Here is a 24330-nt window from a genome sequence, read left to right as displayed (position 1 = left end):
GCCCACATTTACTAGCCCATTGACCAAGAAATAAATATCAAATTCCGAAATACTAAATATTGTTACGAAATAATGTAAAAATAATTTGGGGTCTTACATGTTAAGTGGATATTGAGATATCTCAATGGCACTTCCAAGGTGTATTTGTGTTTTGGTGGAAGTAAGACCTTGTATAGGCAGGGTTTTGGTGTCCCTTACCCTTTTCATAAATAAAATAATAAAGCTTTTACATTCTTGCATATTCCTGAAGGATATACAATTTTCAAACATGGCGGAAAATGAATGTTATCTCTATGAAGAATCCACTTCCGATTATTAGCTTTTTTACATGGGGGAAATAAGACCTTTCTTGGCAATCCAAGTTGCAAAGGTGATGTTGAAGTCCCTTAGATTATCCACTATAGAAGTTTCTTGGCAATCCAAGTTGCAAAATGTATTGCAGCGAGTATATTGCAGAGTGTTGCAAAAGATGCTATGGATGAAGAGGTTCTTTGATGAACTAGGGCTAAAGCAGAAACAGTTTGTAGTTCTATGTGACAGTCAGAGTGTCATCCATTTGAGCAAGAATTCGAGTTTTTATTATAGATCCAAGCACATACATGTGCGTTATCATTGGATTAGAGAAGTTCTCAAAGACAAACAATTATGCATTAAGAAGATCCATACCAACAAGAACGGGTCGGATATAATGACCAAAATTTTACCGAAAGATAAGTTTGATATTTGTTGTGCTACAGCCGAAATGGTAGCACACTCATCTTGTTGATTTGGGAATGCATAGAGGTATCCACCCTTACTGTTCAAGAGGGGGAGATTGTTGGTGTTATCCCTCACATGAGGATGAGGAAAAAGGAAAAAAGTAATCGCTTGTTCGTGTGAATAAGTCGAGGCGGCGACGGCGCCGGGAGATTCGTGCTGGTGCCAGGCACCAGCCTTGCCATGAAAAAGAAGATAGTTTTTTTCAACCTCTCACGAAACATGTCTACTAGAGTTTGGGAACTGGAAAAATAAGAGGGCACACGTGCGCTCGAATTGGTCTTGCCAAGAGCACGCCCACGCTCATGCCTAAACAAACCGAGTTCTGATTTTTCTACAGTAAGCACGAAATTTCGCAGACGCGCTAAAATTTCAGATTATTATAAAAACAAAATTTAGGTTTTGGAAAACCAAGTCTTGAATAGAAACCTAGTTTTGAGAGCAATCAAAATATTGAGAAAAATCTTGTAAAGAGAAAAGCTTGTAAGGAGAGAGAAGTGATCTAGTAAGTTTGGAGAGACTTGAAAGGAATGATTGTAATCTTCCTTCTCATACTTATAAAAGGATTAGCTCTTGTGGAAGTAGGTATCATTGGCCGAACCACGGTACATCTTTGTGTTGTGGTATGTTTTACTTTCTCTATATTTCAATTGTTTGTTTTGTTATAGTTATATCCATAGTTTAGGATTGTTGTTGTTGATTGTAATGAAATATTAGTTTTTTTATTGGAGTAGTAGATTCTCCAAGTGCAAGCTATCTTAGTGGGGATCGACTGGTATTGTTTTACCCAACAATCCTCATCTATCTCCGGATGGAAAAACATATGGTGCACCCTTTTAAGTTGTTTCAAAACCGTTGCAAGCACCATCAGTCTCACTTTCATAGCTCACTGATTCATATAGGGACTTGGTGATGCCCAAAGCATGAGTAATGGAGGCAATATAATTGTACTTCTTCATTAGAATTGGGTTCTCTTTATGCCTCTACTCTCAAGCAAGGCCCAAAATATCGCCGATATATCTGATATATCGTCGATATATATTATTATTTTTTGTACACCGACATGAATATATTCGATATATCTCAACCGAATATTGAATTCTTTTTTTCCGATATATATCGCAATTTCCGATATAACGATATATATCGACCGATATATCCGATATAAATTGTTGACTTTGACTAAATATTGTTGACTTTGATCAATATATTGACGATATTTCCGATATAATCAACGATATTTTTGATATATCGACATACAAAACAAAATTTTGACTGGTCAACAAAAAAATAGATATCTCCGATATTTTCGATATATCCAATATATATCAGTTTTTAGATACATCGAAATATTCACCGAATTCGATATTTTGGGCCTACTCTCAAGGGCTCTCAAGTCACCTACCTTGCTTCCTATTCAGCCTACTACCGACATTTTTTACATTGTTCAACTGCAAAATCACAACTATAGTCGGTTTTTGTTGATCTGAAGATTTGTTTGAAGAATCCAACTCTGCCTCCTCAATGAACACAACCAAACTATCCAAAATGTTGTTGGTCGACTGGGGAGTCATCGTATCCAAATTGTTGTTGTTGGGGAGAATTCTCTAGTCTCTACCGAGCTCATCATCTCTTCAACCAAAACCAACGTGAACCGTGGAGGCATATATAACCAAACAAAATATAGAATCCCACCTTAACAAACTTCCAATTCTAGTTAGTCAGACACGAATCCCACCTTTGGTAAGATCGTAGGAGTGTGGGCCGAGATCGATCTCCTGAACGTGTCATTTGGGTTTATAAAAATTTCTATGGCCTCGACTACCTCTAGACTCTGGTTGTAGGTGACCCACGGCCTCTGAGTAATTTTTGGACTTAGCAAGTGATTATCAAAAAAAAAAAAAATTAGTATAATCTGCCACCAAGCGGGCAAGTAGTCAGCAAAGATCATAACTAAGGAATAGATGCTTTTGCCAAAAAAGAGGTTTAGTCCTCAATCACCATTGAGCACCAAGAATGTGATGTGAGGATTTCTCCAATACCCAGAATACATGTCAATCAATAAAGAAAACCAAATAATAATAGGACATACCTGAAGCCATAGCGTTGATCAAGCAAGTCCTATAAGCAGCAGCTGAACGTTGTTGTCTTCCACTCCAAAACCCTTCTTGTGTTCTCTCACAGTGGATGGAAAACTTATGAGAATCAGAATAGGGTTTGGGGTGGGGACCTCAACTTATATATTATGGGTGTATTTCTATTATAGCCCATCATGATAATAGAAATACGCTTAAGCCCAAAAAAGTATCTGCACATATCGTTAAGCCCATACTCACTTTATACACGTGTCATGACTTGACACATGTGGTTTGAGACATGTAAATGACTCAGTCATATTACTTTAAGATCACAGTTTAGTGAGTCTTCTCAATGTCATTCGGACGTAGTTCGACAATTAACAATTGTGTAATGTGTATGATCTATGTAGGTACACCTTAAAGAGAAAAGTTCTAACAATCTCCCACTTGTACCACATAGGTCATAACCTGATATTAAACAATGTTGACCTTAAGAGCTCTAAATTTTATTGTCGAAATAATGAGTGACGTCTCAAAAAACACAATCTGGTCCATTGAAAATAAAAATATAGGATCACAGCGGCCTTTGCCACATTTAGCATGACTAGACCCATCTGTGGTCACAATACTAATATCTCCAACGACATAGATTAAGTATGGATGTGTAGCATGAAAATAACATGTAATGTGATCCCGGAACATGTTCATTTTCAACTGGTCCAACCTTATGATTTATAATGATTTCTTTATTCTACTTAATCAAACTTTTATATGCAACCATAAATGAATAAGTAGATAACTTTATTCAAAAAAAAAAATCATCAATAGTAAACAAAAAATTAATACAAACTCCCACTAAAAGGAAACATCAGAAGGACTAACCACCCCCATACGAGCTACATGCTCCTTAAATGCCTTAGGTGGTAAGCCCTTAGTTAGCGGATCAGCTATCTGGAGATTTGTATTAACATACTCAATTGTCATATGATGATCTTTAACCCTCTCTTTCACGACAAGAAACTTGATGTCAATGTGCCTAGACTTTGACGAACTCTTGTTGTTCTTGGAATAAAGTTCTGCGGCTTTATTATCACAATAAACCGTTAATGGTTTCTCAATGAAACCCATTGCATGAAGCCCAGAAGTGAAATTTCTATACCACTTTACTTGATTTGATGCTTCAAAACAAGCAATAAATTCTGCTTCCATAGTGGAGGAGGCTATTAGTGTTTGTTTGACACTTTTCCATGATACAGCACCTCCAGCTAACATGAAAACATAACCAGACGTGGATTTTCTACTATCCAAGCAACCAGCAAAATCTGAATCCGAATACCCAATCAACTCAAAATGATCGGGTTTTTGGTATGTGAGCATAAAATCTTTTGTCCTTTGCAAATACCGCGATCACCTTTTTAGCGCTTTCCAATGATCCATTCTGGATTACTTAAGTATCTGCCTAGCATTCCAACCACGTACATCGCAATATCCGGGCGGCGTACAAACTTGAGCATACATAAGACTCCCTACTATTGATGCATAAGGAATATCTTGCATTTGTTCTTTCTCTAAATCATTCTTTGGACATTGAAGCAAACTCAATTTATCACCCTTAGCAATAAAGCATCACCTAGTGCACAGTTTTGCATGCCAAACCTACTTAGCACCCTTTTCAACATAAGCCTTTTGTGATAAGCCTAGAATGTCACATGATCTATCACGATGAATTTCAATGCCTAGCACAAAGATGCTTCACCAAGATCTTTCATCTCAAAATTCCTTGAAAGAAATCGCTTGGTTTCATGCAAAAGGCCTATGTCCTTCGCTTTCGCTAGTAGGATGTCATCAACATATAGCACTAGAAAAATAAATTTACTCCCACTGATCTTGTGATAAACACATTGATCCACATCATTTTCCTTAAAACCAAAAGAGGAAATGATGTGATCAAACTTTAAATACCACTGACGAGATGCCTGCTTTAAGCCATAGATGGATTTCTTTAATTTACAAACCAAATGTTCAGAGCCTTTGGACTCAAAACCATGAGGTTGCCTCATATAGATAGTCTCCTGAATGTCACCATTCAGAAAAGTTGTCTTAACATCCATCTGGTGTAACTCTAAATCATAATGAGCTACAAGTGCCATAATAAGTCTAAAAGAGTCTTTCGATGAAACTGGAGAGAAAGTCTCTTTATAGTCAATGCCTGCCTTTTGAGTAAAGCCTTTTGCAACAAGACGTGCTTTATATCTGTCAATGCTGCCTTTTGAGTCTTTTTTGGTTTTGAAAATCCATTTGTTAGCAATGGGTTTGACTCCATTAGGCAACTCGACAAGATCCCAAACATCATTGTCTTTCATAGACTTTAACTCCTCTATCATGGCATTCATCCAATCTAAGAAGTGAGCACTTTGTTTGGCTTGAATGAAAGTAGAAGGATCATTTTCCATTCCTATATCAAACTCATGCTCTTGGAGATAGACTATATATTCATCTGAATTGATAGGCGCTCTCCGCTTCGCTCCCTAGTTGATCTCCTTATTGGCACTTCCAATTGAATTTGTTGAGGTTCTTCTATAATAGCGAGGGGCCAACTTCGGGGAATATTTGGTTGATCTACAACCCGATCCCGCCTAATGGCGGTGTGATCAACTCATCTCTGTGGATATCCATTAAAGGAATATCAACATGCTCTTCTTCAAAAGCAATATTCCTTTGTTGTGTGCTCCCACTATCCTCAACATCCTCAATAAATTTGGCATTATCAGTTTCAATTAGGGTATTGGAAGAGGGGTAATAAAACTTGAAACCCCTTGACCTTTCCGAATAACCAATAAAGTAGCAACTAACTGTTCTTGAGTCCGTTTTTTCTTTCATTAGGCCTATATATGGACAACCCCAAATATGTAAATGCCTTACTTGGGTTTCTTTCGGTCCATAATTCATATGGGGTTTTAGTTCTTTGCTTTACTAGGTACTTTCGGTTAAGGATATATCTTTATCTTTAAGGCTTCACCCCAAAGAGACTCTGGTAAGGTAGAATGACAAATCATACTCCTAACCATGTCCTTTAGAGTCCGATTTCGTCTCTCATATACACCATTTTGACATGGAGTCCCTGGCATGGTGTATTGAGGAACGATGCCACATTCCTCAAGTATCTTGCAAATGGTCCTAGATGTTGGCCTTTTCCATCATACCTACCATAGTATTCACCACCACCGGTCGGATCGATAGCTTTAATTTTCTTAGAATGTTGATTTTCAACTTCAGCTTTATAGGCCTTAAAACATCCAAAGGACTGTGATTTTTCATGAATTAAGTATAGATACCCATAACGAGAATAGTCGATCGTAAGCGTGATAAAATACCGTTGACCATTCCAAGAAGCCGTGAGGAAATGGACCACAAATATCGGTATATATCAAGTCTAAGACACTTGAACTCCTGCTGGCACCAAACTTCCTTATATTTGTTTGTTTACCCTTTATACATGCAATACAAACTTTAAAGTCTGAAAAATCAAGGGCACCAAGAACTCCATTTGACACAAGCCTTTCAATTCTCTGTTTAGAGATATGACCCAAACGCTTGTGCCACAATGTAGAGGAGTTCTCATTAATTAATCTACGCTTAGTACCATAGTTATTAACATGCAAAGTTTCATTTAACCTTAAGTGAGAGGCATCCAAGTCTAACTTGTATAGATTATCAATCAAAGAGCCTGTACCGATAAGATTTGAATTTTGAAAGAGACTAAATATTCCTTTTCCAACTGAACAAGTATAACCGGATTTGTCCAAACAGGAAATAGAAATTAAATTCCGTCTAAAAGACGGTACATAAACAGTCTCATCTAAATCCAAATAAAAACCATACTTTAATTTTAATCTAAAGACTCCAATAGCCTCAACACATGCCTTATTGCCATCACCCATGTAAATGAACCTTTCGGTATCACTTGGCTTGCGGCTCCTTAGACAACCCTGCTTGTTTTGCTTTCCACTTTATATACTTTGGACATTCTTTCTTAATGTGACCTGCAGGTTTCTTACAAAAGTAACAGAAAGTAGCCTGAACCTGCTTATCTTTCGCATTCACCTGTGGTGTCACATTATCTGCAGTTCCTTTACCCTTATTATTCCATTTTCTTTTCTTAGTGCCTGAATTGCCAATAGAGGAAGTGGCCAAGTGAGCACTTTCTGTCTTCTCTTGTTTCACCTTTCCTCTTCTTGCACACTTTGAGCAATGAGCTCATTAAGAGTCCATTTCTCCCTTTGAGTATTATAATTGATCTTAAAGGGACCAAATTGTGCGAGGAAGAGAAATAAGAATGAGGTGCACAAGGAGATCATCGAGAACTCCAACTTTAGTGCCCTCATTTTGGCAACAAGATTAGATATTTCCATAATGTACTCTCTAACATTTCCTTTGCCAGTATACCGCATGGTGACAAGTTTGCTAAGGAGCGTACTTGCCTCCACCTTTTCCGATGCAACAAATCGGTCTGCAACTTGGTTTAGGAATTTCTTGGCATTTTCTTCCTTAGGCATTGCACCACGAAAAGTTTCAAAAATAGAGTGCTTCATTATACTAAGACTAAGGCGATTGGAGCGCTCCCACTTTTCGTAGGTAGCCTTTTCCTCAACTCTACTATCAGCCTTAAGGTTAGCAGGCTCATCAACATGTAATGCATAATCCAAATCCATACATCCAAGAACGATTAGAACATGCTCTTTCCATTTTGTAAAGTTGGAACCAGTAAGAACTGGAATACTAGTTAAATTGGCAGATATAGAAGATGTATTCACTGAACATGATACAAAAGATAACTCACATTAATACATATGCCATTTTCTTTAATGCATAGACAATAATAAACTGTAATATTATCATGCATTCATTAGTCTAAATGAAAATTAATAATCAAATAGACAAATGACAAGAAAGAAAAACATTTATAAAACTTTAGTAGGGGACCTTAATGAGAAACCTAACACACCGTTATAATTCAAGTCTTTGGACAAGCATTTAACGTGTAAGTGGTTTCCTCTAAACACATAAGGCTAATCGACATATGTAAAACAAAGTTAGGCTTGGCCAAACAATAAGTCTTCCTTAGGGCCGACTATTGAATGCATAAGTAACTCCTAAAATTATTTTACATATATTAATTACCTTATACCGTCACTAATCCGGCCAAAATAGTAAACTTCCTTTGGGCCGATTATTACTTGCATGGATTAAGACGCAACCATATACAATCTAATAAACTTTACCATTAAACCCAAATAAATTTTCTATGAAAGAGGCCACTTAGGTAGCGTATCACGTTGAACTTACCCAAATTTCATGGTTTAGATTGCAAATTTTCAAATGTTTGGAACATGCTATTATTCAATTCTATTAATTAACATGATAATAATAGAAAAGAAAATTCCAATAGCAAACTTAAGAAATCCAAACATGATCAAACTAAAATTTAAGTCTGTCTACTTTATTGGGCTCGAAAAACTCTTCGATTTGACTATTCAACCGCCCAAAACGGACTTAAATTGAGTTATATACAACTGAAATAAGGTAATTGGGTCCAAAAAAATACCAAATAGGCCCAAAACCGGGTCAAACTAGGTCCATTCAGCATGAGTAGGACCCGGTCAGCACAAGTCAAACTTTGTTTGCAAAGTCAGACTTGGCATACATGGGTCAGACCCAAGCCTAATATAGTTTATGGGTTGAGATGGACTTTGGGCTATGGGGCAGACTTTAATAAAACACAAATTCTTCTTTTAACGGGCTTTAGAAGAAAACAAAAGGCCCAAAAAAAAATTTGTGTTTGGGATCGGTTTTAAAACTCAAAAATTTGGATCGGTTTTAAAACTCAAAATTTTTAACTCTGACTCAAGTGAGTTGACAATGAAACTCATCGTCACTTTCACCCACAAAAGACAAACTTAAAAAAAAAAAACCAGACGATGGTTTTTCCGACCAAACTGCCGCCATTAATCCCGTTGACTAAACGAAACAAAACAAGTTTCGACCATCAGATATCATCTCTATCATCACACAACCCACCACACCAAATTCCAGCACAATCCAAAGATAGATTACAAAGATCCATGGATTTAAAGTCGAGAAAAAACGAGTTTTTAACGGATTAGTGGCAACGAATCAAAGGTATATTAATCGAAATCCGTCATCCACCTTATGAACATGATTCTTGGATAACGAACTTGCGACCCTATAAAACCCTTTTACCGGAACAGATTCGGTGATTCGATAAAAAACGAAAAAATATATATTTCGCAAACTTAACCGCATAACTAAAAAAAAAACTCGATTTTTACTCAATGTTACACAGTAATAAAATTAAACTGTATGTTTTCTTCATGATTAACATCTAGGCGACTGATACCAATTGTGAGGATTTCTCCAATACCCAGAATACATGTCAATCAATAAAGAAAACCAAATAATAATAGGACATACCTGAAGCCATAGCGTTATCAAGCAAGTCCTATAAGCAGCAGCGGAACGTTGTTGTCTTCCACTCCAAAACCCTTAGCGTGTTTCTCGCGGTGGATGGAAAACTTATGAGAATCGAATAGGGTTTGGGGTGGGGACCTCAACTTATATATTATGGGTGTATTTACATTATATACCATCATGATAATAGAAATACGCTTAAGCCCAAAAAAAGTATCTGCACATATCGTTAAGCCCATACTCACTTTATACACGTGTCATGACTTGACACATGTGGTTTGAGACATGTAAATGACTCAGTCATGTTACTTTAAGATCACAGTTTAGTGAGTCTTCTCAATGTCATTCGGACGTAGTTCGACAATTAACAATTGTGTAATGTGTATGATCTATGTAGGTACACCTTAAAGAGAAAAGTTCTAACATCTGACTCCCGTAGAATGCTGCACAAATTTCACAAGCAGGAGAGATACCAAAAGTACCAAAAACACTTTCCAAAACAAACGTAGGAGAATCTTAAAAGCCAAGGATTCAATTCGGTTGTTAGTTCCCGTACTCTTCAATCCAACGGCAAACGAGTAGAAGACAAAGGCCTTATTGGTAAAACATCAAACAAATTCCAATATTGGTAAAATTGAATAATTCCTTAGAGATTTAAGCACAAATACATAATCCCTTACCAATATTAATGATCATTACGAAAGACAAATACGAGCCAAGGTGTAAAAATTACTGCAAAAAAATGATTGTTCTACAGCGAGGTGACTAACTTGACTTGCACAACGCTTTTATCCTTCACACATCTGACTTTTTTTTTTTTTTTTGGTAAAGATAGTCTTTATTATATTTACTGACGGACTAAACGTTAAGTACACAAGCCTTGTACATCAGATAATAAGATGTTACATACAAAGTGTGGACATTGGTTCCACCAACACGAGGTATAAGCAGTTAGTAAATGTTGAATTTCCACAGGTTCAAGAGGTTGGTGAGGTGATGGGTGTCATCCATCCATACTTCATCAGTAGCTTGGTTGGAAGCATATCTAGCAAATGCATCAGCCGCCCGATTCCCTTCTCTGTAATTCTACGTCATCTTAACTTCAGGAATTGCATTCATTAAATATTTAATATCATCTAGTAACACCACAACCTCCATTGGTATGTCTTCCAGCTCATTTAATATGGCGAGGAACAAAGATAGGAGGAGTCTACTTCCACAATTAAACGCGTTCAAATTTCGGACTCTCGGCCACGAGACCCAATCTCAATGCATAAAACTCCATAAACATGGCACTTAGCGCTTAAAAGGAACGGATAAACAACATACAAAACCACCATAATCATTTCTAACAATAACACCAGCACCACTTGGTCCAGGACATCCTAAAGCAGAGCCATCTGTATTCAACTTATACTAACCGACTGGTGGCAGAGACCAACCAACCCAGATAGGTACCTTATCTTGTGCATTGTTGTTTATATTATTCTCATTTGCATTCAAAAAGAGGGTAAAGAGATTATTAGCTTTAAAGAGAAAACTGACATGATTTTTTTTTTTTAAAGAGATAAAAGGGAAACACTTCCAAACTAGGAAGTGCCCCTAGAGAGTGCATATATAATTCAATCAACGACCTTGCGATGCGAGGGTTTAAACTATAGTTAGGTTTCAGCCTTCCCCTAGCCGCAAGTGCATCAGCTACAACGTTTGAGTTTCTACTAATATAATAAAAGGTACAATCATCCAAAACAGAAATATTGGCATAAATGTCGTGAGCCACCGAAGTAGCTCCCCAAGATAGGTTTGTCCCTCTACTCTCCAAAATCTTAGCAAGTCTCTGACAGTCTGTCAAAATGGCGATGTTCCAGATCTGCATGCGCTGTAAAAACTCTAGGCTTCCTCGGATGGCTCGAGCCTCTGCCTCTTCTGGATCAGCACTTATGTCTTTGTCATGTCCCGCACGCCAATGCAATAGCCAAAGTTATTCCAAATAGCAAAACCTAAACCTACCTGTTTAGTATTACTATCCCACGAGGCATCTGTAGTGAGGTAGCAACAGTTATCGGTTATATGAGGCTAGACATTTATGTGTTTGTTTTTAGTAAACGGCCTCTCAGTGTTAGTGATAAAAGTTGAAGCTTTGGAGATGACGCCAAAAAAATTTGTTTGTTTGTTGTTGAAGATAAAATCATTTATGCTAGTCCATATGGAGTACATGATTGAGGCAAGTTCACTTAGGGTGTCTTTAATATCATTTTTAGAATTTAGCATAGTGGTGATATTTGTGATGATGGAAATGATAGAATCATCGCTATTCCAATTATCAGTTCTTATAGATAGTTTAGAGCCATACCATATGTGTCTGAGCATGACACAATGAAAAAGTGCATGATGAGTAGATTCCACCTGATTACTGCAGCGTGGGCAAGTAGCTGAGGAGATGATATTCCGATTTACCAGATTTTCTCTTGTGGGCAAGCTGTTTCTGATTGCTTTCCAAAAGAACAATTTGACTTTCTCCGCTGTGTTGAGATTCCAGATGCTTTTCTAGAGCTGCCGATGTTGGTTTTGATCTGCATTTGTGCTTTCACTGAGGTATTTGTAAACAGACTTCACTGTTAATTCCCCATTTGTTTCCTCTAACTATCTGATAGAGTCGTTGTGTTCTTGTCGACTGAGAGGCACTTTTAGAATTTCCTTGACAGTGGCTGGGAGAAATATGGTATCCAAAACATTTCTTTTCCATGAGCGGTTTTCTGGATCAATGAGGTCGGCTACGCACCTATATGGACCTACAGGTGGCATGGGTCTCATGGGTTTGTTGTATGGTAGAGTTGGTATCTAAGGATCGAGCCAGATATCGATGTCATTTCTCGTCCCAATATGCTAACATAGCTTAGGGAGGATCTCATCTCTTGCTTTAAGTATACCTTGCCATATCTTGGATGCCCCTCGCCTAGGGCACTTTACCCTCAAGATCGAATTTCCACGAACGTACTTCTTTAGAAGGCTTACCACCCAATGTTTGTCTGGCTCTTTAAAGATTCTCCAAAATAGTTTAGCTTGAAGCGCGATATTGTGATGAGATGCACGCCTTATCCCCAAGCCCCCACTTGATTTTGGTAAGCATATTTTGTTCCAGGAGATATAGTGCACCTTATTTGTGTTGTCTTCTTTTCTTCCCTAAAAGAAACTAGCATTTAGAGAATTCAACTTGTTGCATGTAGATCCTGGCAGTTGGAAAACTGACATCATGTAAGAGGGATGGTCAAGTGACTGCTTTAATGAGCGTTAATTTTCCGGCTTGGGAGAGTAGCTTGGCTCTCCACCCTTCCATTTTCTGAGAAACTCTTTCTAGCACTTCATCAAAATCAATACGACTCTTGCGTCTGAGGATTAACGGGGCTCCCACATATTTTTCATGGGTGATGGTTTTCCTAATTTTTGAAAACTGACATGATTGATAGAAGTAGATTCACACATCTGACTTGATCTAGACTGGATGTCACACATGTTTTTAGGGAGAGAACATTCTCAATGGGAAGAAGAAATTCACACTCAGCTAACAAGGAATAATCCGAACCCTTTGGAAGCAAAAAACTATGTGTTCTGAAATCCCCATCGTAGTATATATATTACATCCTGTGCGCCCATCGACAAATAGTGGAGAATACATTAAAAGAAGTCCTTACTCAGTGAACTAATAGAATAAAGACTCAGCCTCCAAAAGACCGACGGGAGAAGTAGGCTTGATTGGGAAAAATATGTGCTTTCATCCCAAACTACACAACGGAGTAGGTCAATATCAGAGTAGTGGTCTGCAGCATATACTTAAATAAGTGTACATAGCCAGCACAGACTTTCGGCCTGACCACTCTGAAAGGCTATACACACACAGCCTTGCCACTCAATGAGAAAACAACGATAAGTATAAGCATAGTACAAAATATCAGGATATGGGTATTTATTGATATTCAATTTTTGGATATGTATCGTGGATATATCCTCTTCTTTGGGGATATTTGACATTGTTTCACATGCAAATATCATGGATATATCTAAAATATCGACAAATATTATGGATATTGTGGATATTTCTTGATATATCATGGTACATTATTTATATTTATTCGAAATATAATGGTAAATATTAAATAAAATTGTTATATACACAAAACATCGTCAAATATCTCCAAATATCCCAAAATATCACAAATATCGTTGAAATATCACTGATATTTGTAGTCATATATATCTCTAAACATATCATGATATTTATATATCTTTCTCTAAAATCTGAATAGATATCCCCAAATATTACGATATATCGGGATATTTTGTACTATGAGTATAAGTATCCGTATAATGATAGCAATTCGGATCTACAGCAATTGAGAAATCTTCAGAGTGGATGTCAAACGACAAAATTATATTAGCACGGCGAAAGAACCAATGAAAAACTCCATTTGAACATAGAGCTATATCCTTATTCACAACGCCCCAAAAGGTCATGTACCCGCTAAGATAACTAGAGTTTAACCACGTTGATAGATTACTTCCAACAGTAACATCCTTCCAACAATTATTATTAATCCCCAAAGTGCACACCAAAATCCATATTTTGCACTATCCATTAAAGCCTACAAAATCCCGAGAAGAAAAAAGATGAACGAAACAAATGGACTCAATTGGTTGTGGTGTTTTTTAATAAACAAACGAAAGGATTTGTAATCCGTGAGCACATTTAGGAACACACTAGTTTGTAGGCCCGTGCATACGCACTGGCTCTTTTGAAAACATTTAGAATTTTTTTTAGAAAATTAGAACTACCGTTTTAGTCGCTAGCCCGTTTTAATTTTATAACAAATTATTTTAAATTAAGTTTTAAAAGTTTGTTTTTTTAATTAGGAGAGAGAATTTGTTTTAATAGGAGAATGATTCCCGTTTTAATTAGATACGCTGGATTTTCCCTTAATTTTCAACAGGAGAGGAATTTCCATTTTAATAGGAGAAGGATCTTTGCTTTAATTAGAAGTGTTATAATTTGTTTTAATATGAGAAGAATTCTCGTTATAATAGGAGTGGAATTCCCGTTATAAAAAAAGATTTCCATTTTTCAAATAGGAGAGAAATTCCCGTTTTAATAGGAGATGACGTAGAATTTTAATAGAGCTCGAAAAATACCCTCTGTGGGAGCTTTAATATTAAGACTAGCTTGTAGGCTCATGCATACGCACCGGCTATTTTGAAAACATTTAGATTTTTTTTAGAAAATTGGAACTACCATTTTAGTCGCTAACCCGTTTTAATTTTATAACAAATTGTTTTAAATTAAGTTTTAAAAACCTCGTTTTCCCAATTGGGAGAGAGATTATGTTTTAATAAGAGAATGATTCCCATATTTTCCCTTAATTTTCAATAGGGGATGAATTCTGATTTTAATAGGAGAAGGATTCCCACTTTAATTAGAAGTGTTAAAATTTGATGTGGAATTTTAATAGAACTCGATTAATATCCCTTGTAGGAGCTTTAATATTAAGACTAGCTTGTAGGCCCATGCATACACACCGGTTCTTTTGAAAACATTTATATTTTTTTTAGAAAATTGGGACTACCGTTTTAGTCGCTAACCCGTTTTAATTTTCTAACAAATTGTTTTAAATTAAGTTTTAAAAACCCATTTTTTTTCAATTGGGAGAGAGATTCTGTTTTAATAGGAGAATGATTCCCGTTTTAATTAGATATGCTAGATTTTCGCTTAATTTTCAATAGGGGAGGAATTCTCATTTTAATAGGTGAGAAAGATTTCCGCTTTAATTAAAAGTGTTAGAATTTGTTTTAATAGGAGAAGAAAATAGAAGAAAAATTCCCATTTTTCAAATAGGAGGGAAATTCTCGTTTTAATAGGAGATGATGTGAAATTTTAATAGAGCTCGAAAAATACCCTTTGTGGGAGTTTTAATATTAAGACTAGCTTGTAGGCCCGTGCATACACACCGGCTCTTTTGAAAACATTTATATTTTTTTAGAAAATTGGGACTACCGTTTTAGTCGCTAACCCGTTTTAATTTTCTAACAAATTATTTTAAATGAAGTTTTAATTAAGTTTTAAAAACCTATTTTTTCAATTGGGAGAGAAATCATGTTTTAATAGGAGAATAATTTTCATTTTAATTAGATATGCTAGATTTTCCCTTTTCAATAGGGGAGGAATTCCCATTTTAATAGGAGAATGATTCCCGCTTTAATTAGAAGTGCTAAAATTTGTTTTAATAGGAAAGGAATTACTATTGTAAAAAAGGATTCCCGTTTTTTAAATATGAGAGAAATTTCCGTTTTAATAGAAGATGACGTGGAATTTTAATAGAGCTCGAAAAATACGCCTTGTGGATGATAGGAGAATGATTCCCATTTTTTAATTGAATGAGGGATCCCGTTTTAATTTATAAGTGTGATTCCCGTTTTAATTTATAAGTGTGATTCCCATTTTAATTTATAAGTGTGATTCCCGTTTTTAATAGAAGACATCGCATAGTAAAGAGTTTTTATGCTACTATTTGAGTTTTGGTTTTAAAAGGAAAGGAGATTCCCGTTTGAAGTTGGATTCTAAAAGGGAAAGAGTTTCCCGTTTTAAGTTAACTATTAAGTTGATAATGTGGAATTTTAATAGAGCTCGAAAAAATACCCCTTGTAGGAGTTTTAATATTAAGACTAGCTTGTAGGCCCGTGCATACGCACCAACTCTTTTGAAAATATTTAGATTTTTTTTAGAAAATTGGGACTACCGTTTTACTCCCTAACCTGTTTTAATTTTCTAACAAATTATTTTTAATTAAGTTTTAAAAACCCGTTTTTTCAATTGGGAGAGACATTTTGTTTTAATAAGAGAATGATTCCCGCTTTAATTAAAAGTGCTAGAATATGTTTTAATAGGAGAATAATTCCCGTTATAATAGGAGAGGAATTCCCATTGTAAAAAAAGATTTCAATTTTCAAATAGGAGAGAAATTTATGTTTTAATAGAAGATGACGTGGAATTTTAATAGAGCTCGAAAAATACCCTTGTGAAATTTATGTTTTAATAGGAGATGACGTGGAATTTTAATAGAGCTCGAAAAATACCCTTGTGAAAGCTTTAATATTAATACTAGAAAGTAGGCCCGTGCATACGCACCGACTCTTTTGAAAACATGTTCAACAATCATAACTATATACATATAGAAATTTTCTAACAAATCGTGATTCCCGTTTTAGTCACTAACCTATTGTAATTTCGTAACAAATCGTTTTAATTAAGTTTTAAAAACCCGTTTTAATTTTCTAACAAATTGTTTTAATTAAGTTTTATAAACCCATTTTTTAACCCCATTTTAATAGTTGACTTAATTTAGAAATATGATTTCCGTTTTACTAGGAGAATGATTTTCGTTTTAATTAGATATGCTATATTTTTCCTTTTCAATAGGGATATCCTAAACTTTTTAGGAACTTAGTACCATTTAATGACTTGATGTTTTGGTTGAGTTTTGGTTGAGTTTCTATGAATGGAATATCCTCAACTTGAATATGTTATGAGAATCGGTGGTGGTGTTAGTGGGTTGTAAAAGTACTAAAAAAAGCTGCAATGGTTTGTTAGTAGGAGCTGAGTAACGTCTTGATGGGAACCTTTAACTGTTGCTATTAGGCTGAGACGCTGAGTAGGCTATAAAATTGTTACTATTAGCCATTTGATGATGGATGAGGACTGGGCTTTGTCTATTACTGCACACTTCAAAAGGCACAAGTATCTGTTTATTACTGATGCTATTAATGCTACAGAACTGTAGGGGCATTTTTTGGCCCTAATTCGGCCTTAAAAAAAAAAAAAAAAAAAAAAAAAAAAAAAACAAAAAAAAAAAAAAAAAAAAAAAAAAAAAAAAAAAAAAAAAAAAAAAAAAACAAAAAAAAAACAAAAACAAACTTGTCGAGTGTTATAGAAAAAAAAAGACTGCAAAAAAAACGGGTCACCATACGTCACCCAAAAGTGTATTTTTTTTGGAAAAACGACATCCAAAAGTGTCTTTTTTCAACAAATATGGTATAGTGTGAGTTGAGCTTTACTCATCCAAAGGGAGGAGGGTGCCATTTATCATATAGAGTTGTTTGTTGGCACTGTAAGTTTAGAATTATTTCCTATAGTCTCCATCATTATATTACACAGGGGAATTAACATTTTGCTTCAATTGATCATGCATCATTCCTTGCCATCCATAGCTCTAAAATAGTAAAATGAGATTGAAAACCACTTGGAATCTTTTCCTCACTTCTTGTATCACCTACAATAGTAGCACCGAACCTTAGCACTCATGCTCCTTTCTTTCGCTACACATGAAAAAAGTGCTTTATGATCAATAGTTTTTAGAAACAAAATCATGGAGCAAGTGAGGTGTGGTTCGCAATCACTTTTTTCTTTCATGCATGGTCACTAGAAAAGTGTGTTGGAATCAAAAAGGAAAAGTACTAAACATATAGGACCTTATGAGTTAAATGGAAAATTTCATCCGAAAAAAAAACAACAATTCAGGTGGAAATCTGGAATTAATAGACCAGGTACCATTTTCAATAAAATTTGCCTTAATTTATTTCAAATGTATCGGCGCGCTGTGGGGGAGAGACAGCTAAAATATTTGAACAACTTTTGATTCCATACGCTTGGTTGAGTATATTTGTCGTGAGTTGGAATGGCATAGTGTTCAGATATCACTGTCATCATAATGGCCCAAAAAATGGTGGGAACCATTTGAAGAGAAAATGGTATTTAACAAAATGAAAAAATAAAGCAAAAGGTGCCAAAAGAATCAAACAAATGTTAGAAAATGTAAATATGTTCGCAACATGTGAGTTCAGACTAAATTAATCAAATTGTAATACATGTTTTTGCATTTTGATTAAAAGCGAAATTATAAAACGAGACATCTCATAGACTCATAGTGTCCTTTTGCTGAGTCATGATAAAAAAAAAACTAAATTTTTTTTTTAAACCAACTTGACTGAAAAGTAAAAAAAAAAATGGTAATCCAACTTGTGCAAACATTATTATTACACGTGTCCTTTTTGTTCCATAGTTAACGTTATTACTGACCCCACATAAGACATCTTTGAAGAACAATACTTTTCAAAGTTGGTGGTGACATTTTTTTCTTGATTCTTCAATCACAGAAGGAGAAATCCTTCTTCAAGCATGCAAACTTCAATTTCCACTTTTAACCTCAACACTTACATTCCTTTCTCTCTTTCTGTAAATGGGGTTTTTTTTCCCCACTCCTCATTTCTCACTGTTGTTTCTGTAAAACTTTTTACCAATAACTTGTTCAATGGCTACTACAGTTTCAAACATAGAAGCAGTTTTGGAGTTTTTAAGAGAAAATGGACTTAAAGAAGCAGAAACAGCTTTGAAACAAGATATTACTCACTTGGGCTCTTTTGATTTTGAGAAATTTGAGTTCCCCATGTCTCCTAAACGTCCTCCACCTGTTAGAATTGCTTTGGATCATAGGAGGTTTGAGGATGATGAGGTTTTTAAGGAAGGCTCTGGTTCTAGTGATGATTCTTCTAGTGATGATTTTCTTAGCATGGGTTCTTTCAGTATTCATGGTTCTCCTTCTGGTAAATATTCAGAATTTTGAATTTTTCAGTTTGTTATGAATTTTTTGATTGGTAGTTTAAGTCCAGAAATGTTAATTGTGAGTCAGTAGTTGATTTTGATGATTGGGCTTATTGTTGTTGAAGTAATTTGATGGATTTTAACTCAAAGTTTGGTTTTTTTTATGTTTTTCATTGTTTAATTATTGTAAGTCGTGGAACCTGTAAAGTTTGCTTTTGAATTGCCAGTGATATTTTAGAACACGCCCAATCGAAGTAATTGCAGAATTGCGTTACTGTGTTTGATTTTAGACTTTTAGTATATAGCACAGTTAGCACCCTCTTTCATATACATCTTAACAATGTTACCAGCTAATTTCAGCTTTTAACAATCTGTTTGCACTTTGCACTTACTTGCCTGCATCTACATAATTAGATTGTGTTATGTAAACCTCTTATTATATTTTTCATTTTTTGATGGTTCTCTATAAACTTAGAAGCTTCTGCTACCCATCCGTTGTTTGCAAGTTAAGCGCCTTTTTCGTAATTGTTTCATTTTTGAAATGCACATGCTTGAACTACATTTGCTGCAAATTAGCTATAGGGGAGGCTTGTTGTTAGTGCTTATGCTATTTGCAGTTAGTTTGTATAGGTAAAATAGTTGAGTTTGCTCAGTTGGTGATGATTTACTTGATGATACTTCTTCACACTTTTAACAGGATTCACAAATCCATATGGGATCCGAACTATGAGCCGTTTAAAATCTGATGCTTCATCAGCTGATTTTGGTACTGCTCGTGATTACCATGATTCTGATATACTTAATGATATGTATTGGTATGGTGAGAAAGGCGAGGATTACCTCAAGCATTCGTATTTTGGAAGGGCTGACCTTCTTGGATGTCCAAGTGAAGACAAATTTGTCACACCTTCAGAAGCTGAGGGGACATTTGAGGAGCCGTCAGGTTTAAATTTTGCATCAGAAGGTTTCCATTCTGAGACAAGTTTTACATGCTTAGACAAGTCATGTCCACTTAATAATACATCAATGGATTATGAGGATGGCTTCAAAGTGAAAGATCGTTATCATTGGGATGAAACTATTCAACCTAAGCAAGCCCTAGGGGAAGTCCTTTCTGACCGTGTTTTTATTCTGGAGAGTGAGAAGGGCCTCAACAGAAATCTGAATGAAGAGGAGTTTCAGCAAGAATCAGATTCAAATCTTGTGGTGGCTAAGAATTCTTCCCCTCCCCATAGAGATGATGAGCACGAAAGGGCGGACAGTGAAGAAAAGGTTGGAGAATCTCAAGATCCCGGAACTGCTGGGGATGGTGAGGAGTGTAATACTCCAAATGAGCTATCAATGTATAACAGTCAGGAAGATGAATACGAAGTATTCAATCTGAGGATCATACATCGGAAAAATAGGTAACTTTGCCTTGTGTTTTTAGTTTTTAGGCTCCATCATTCGTTACTTTTGGAGAACAACCCATCCACAATGCAGTAGGCTTCCTTCACAACTCTACCTAAGTCAGTAATTTTACTGAGTATTTAGAATCTGTTATAACTTTGTTGGACTCGGTTGATTATTGGTGTCTCATAATTAAAGTGGGTACAGCGAAGTGGTATTGTAAAAAGTTCACAATTTGGCACACATGATTGGGGTCACTGAGCTTAGGAGTTCCAGGCTCATCTTCTTGTATTCGATTTGGTATCACATTTTCTTGTTGGCTACCCGTTACAGAAGATACTCAAAACAGGATTTCAAACTCATAGTAAATGATTATTGATTCCTTTGATTAGGAAATACAAGTTTGGCTTGGCGGGTGGGTATAGTATGACTAGTAGTTCACTTTCAATTGCGTTAGTAGTCCAGGAAGAGTCTCTTGTGAAATATCCTGTGGTGTTGACCTTGTTATTATAAGAGCATCGTCTGTCTTACTAGCACGTTATGTTAGGGAGTCTGCAGCTAGGTTTCACTAGCTTCCTTCATAGAAAGGCACCCACAATTTATGTATATATATTCCTCAACAGGACAGGATTTGAAGAGAACAAGGATCTACCTATTGTTTTGAACACAACTATAGCAAGTAGGTATTACGTCACAGAATACATTGGTTCAGCTGCTTTTAGCAAGGTTGTCCAAGCTCATGATCTGCATATGGGGGTGGACGTTTGCCTGAAAATTATTAAAAATGATAAGGACTTCTTTGATCAGAGTTTAGACGAGATCAAGCTACTCAAGTTTGTGAACAAGCACGACCCTGCTGATGACCACCACATTTTGCGACTCTATGACTACTTCTATCACCGGGTATGTAGTAGAAAATTCTCTTATGCTAAGGAAAGCTTGTGTGTATCCTCTTTATCATACAAATTCAGAATATTGATCAATGAATCTGTAGCTTGGAAACATTTAGAGAACTCTATGCATTGAGAGAGGAGACTAAATCATTGTTTCTTAGCTTAATTACTCTCTATTTTCATAAAAGGCTGAAGTTGTGGTTATTAGCTTCATGCAAATAACGGGGGGAAATCGTTGTGTAAATAGCATGTTTCATTACTGAGTTTTGTTCCAAGTGAATGTAACTTTCTTGATGGTTCAGAAATATTTGCATATTCCCAGTGATTCCATGTGTAACTTGCAAAAACATTAGATCCAGAACTGACTATTTGCCTATGCTGGGAGAATCACAGACACTCGTATCCGTATAGATCATAACAAAGTACCCATATAATCTTTAAAGTCTATATCCCATAATTAATTAGAAAATAACCAAAAGTATCCCCAATTTTTCATGCGTTATAGGACATGGTAGGTACCAACTATAATGGAAATAATGAAGAAAATGAACTCAATTGAGAATGTAACGGTGCTTCTTGGTTTCAATGCGTGTGCAGGAGCATCTTTTCATTGTCTGCGAACTTCTACGAGCAAATTTATATGAGTTCCTGAAATATAATCAAGATTCTGGTGGAGAGGCTTATTTCTCATTACACAGATTGCAGGTTTGTTTAATTTGGACTTTTTTTTATTCAAATGTTTATTATTTGATGTGTGAGCATTTCTGTCACTTTCAATGGCATATTTGTTTCCATCAGAACTTCGAGTGAGTGGCCTGTTTAGAACCTCCCAGGGATAAGAACTTATGTTAAGAAACATGTTGATTTAGGTTTACTATCACAATCATTAAATAACATATGTAGGAATATAGATTGAGCTAAGTTAAAAGATTGGGATTGATTACTTAACCATTTGTTGTTTAAGTAATAATATGTAGGATGTTGGTTGTTCCTTTTCAGATTATAACTCGACAATGTTTGGAAGCGCTGGAATACTTACATCATTTGGGAATCATCCACTGTGATTTGAAGCCTGAAAATATTCTAATCAAAAGTTATAGCAGATGTGAGATAAAGATTATCGATCTTGGAAGTAGTTGCTTTCAGACGGATAACTTGTGCTTATATGTACAATCACGTTCTTACAGAGCTCCTGAGGTCATTTTGGGCCTTCCGTATGACCCAAAAATTGACATTTGGTCTTTTGGTTGTATATTGGCAGAGCTTTGCTCAGGCGATGTAAGTCCCTATACTTTGATATATGCTTTTACTGTAGAGGCAGAAATTCCTCTTTTTGGATTTCTCAGCCATTTTTCAGTTATGAATAATGGTTTCAAATTCTGGAGAAAGTTCTTGGCTCGAGCTTCTGATTGCAATTAATTGAAATCAAGACTCAGCACTTTTTTGGGTTTGAATGCAAATAAGATGTTTGATCAGTGTTAATTTGGGTTTGCTTTCATTTTTTCATTACTTTGCGTAAGGATGGCAAAGATTTAGGCTAACTTGCAAGGAGTGCACGTTATTGGGAGTTGTTACATGACGCCATGAGAATGTGCCTGATTTTAGCTGTTTGAAGTTTGTTATAAACTTATTATTGTTTGTTTGAACGTTTGATCAAGATGATGGAGCTTGTTCAACTCGTGATTCTGAAGTTCACCTTACTTCCTTTTTGGATTAGAAACATGCTTGTTCTCCGTTACGTGATATCTAGTTTACCAGTGTACTTCCCCTGCGTTGAGACTTGAGTTCACTTATTAGCACATGTTTCTGGTTTTTCAGTTATATAGATGATAGGGTACTAGAAAATGCATACGTTTTACAAGCTATGTTTTTCCTGTAGGTACTTTTCCCAAATGAAGGGTTGGTGACGTTGCTCGAACGCATGATTGGGATGTTTGGGCCCATTGATATGGAGATGCTGGTGAAGGGGCAGGAGACGCACAAATACTTTACGAAAGACTATGAAAATTTGTATCATATAAATGAGGTTTATTTCAATTACATTGTGCTTATTCAATTTTGCTTATGTATTTTCATTCGTTTGGATATAATTTCTGTAGGAACTAATCTGTTGACACCTTGACTCAGACACAGATTCTCATTTTGTTTTTGTTGGTATATATCCTTTTTCAGGAAACAAACCAATTGGTGTACATGATCCCAGAAGAGTTATCGCTGGAGAATCACCTAAAGGTTTCTGATATTGGCTTTGTTGAGTTTGTTAAATGCTTGCTTCAGATGAACCCAAGTAGACGACCCACCGCAAGTGAGGCTTTGCAGCATCCATGGCTTTCTTATCAATACGACTGAATTTCTTTCGGAATTAAGGTCTGCAGTATCTATGACTTTAACACCGATGTACAACTAAATTCCTTATTCCCTTTTGAGAGATCGGGCAGATGGTTTCTATGCAGATGCATCAATTCTGTGAGTTGGAAAACATTTACGTCATTGGAAGCTGAAGATCTGGAGTATGTCTCTTGTTTCATCTCTGGGTATTTGATGTGTATGTATGTATATTGCTCACAATTTTGGCACATGTATCCGTTGATGTATATTTTTATGAGATATCTTTGTGAATAAAAGCACTAAATTTTGTGAGGCTGTCAATAACTATATTGTTTGTTTGAGACTTGATGGCATGGTTCTTCATAGGTGATATCAACCAGAGCTGATGTATCTTGCGCACTGCATTCGCTGAATAACAACATTGAGTTTTTAGATTCTTCATTCTTCTGAAGTAAATAGTTGAGCATCTCCATCGTATACTAAAGAGTGAATGAATAGGTAAATACCTAAACTGGTAAACTGGTTTTAAAATCAAATTTTGAAGCAAACGTTTTAGGAAAAAGAAAATAGGATTTCACTGTTTTAAGTTACCATTTACTACAGCAGGAAACAATAAGATTCACTGTCTTGGTTCACTAAAGGACTAAACTGACTAAAGCACGGCCAGCAATTCAAAATCACTGGGCTAGATTAAGGGGGGGAGGGAAATGGGACAATAGGGGTCCCGTTAGATATCTTGGTCATCTACTTTTGT

The 24330-nt window shown here is 35.8% G+C and overlaps 2 protein-coding genes across 2 annotated transcripts; one reads left to right on the top strand and one right to left on the bottom strand.

Moving 5' to 3' along the window:
- Positions 1-6528: 6528 nt before the first annotated feature.
- On the bottom strand, positions 6529-9400 carry LOC147489681 (uncharacterized). The gene is made up of 2 exons (XM_086573207.1): positions 9327-9400; positions 6529-7647 (listed from the first exon to the last, which is right to left on the bottom strand). The coding sequence occupies exons 1-2, from the start codon at positions 9334-9336 to the stop codon at positions 7055-7057; spliced, it is 603 nt and encodes a 200-aa protein (XP_086429333.1). The 5' UTR covers positions 9337-9400; the 3' UTR covers positions 6529-7054.
- A 9063-nt stretch (positions 9401-18463) lies between these two features.
- Positions 18464-23900, top strand: LOC147489680 (Protein kinase superfamily protein). Its single transcript, XM_086572197.1, has 7 exons — positions 18464-18968; positions 19664-20372; positions 20979-21258; positions 21846-21953; positions 22248-22526; positions 23128-23274; positions 23421-23900. The coding sequence occupies exons 1-7, from the start codon at positions 18677-18679 to the stop codon at positions 23595-23597; spliced, it is 1992 nt and encodes a 663-aa protein (XP_086428323.1). The 5' UTR covers positions 18464-18676; the 3' UTR covers positions 23598-23900.
- Positions 23901-24330: the final 430 nt, after the last annotated feature.

Source organism: Coptis chinensis, chromosome 7 (assembly GCF_015680905.1).
Source record: "Coptis chinensis isolate HL-2020 chromosome 7, ASM1568090v1, whole genome shotgun sequence".
Classification (NCBI taxonomy): Eukaryota; Viridiplantae; Streptophyta; class Magnoliopsida; order Ranunculales; family Ranunculaceae; genus Coptis; species Coptis chinensis.
This window is presented reverse-complemented; position numbering and strand designations above follow the sequence as displayed.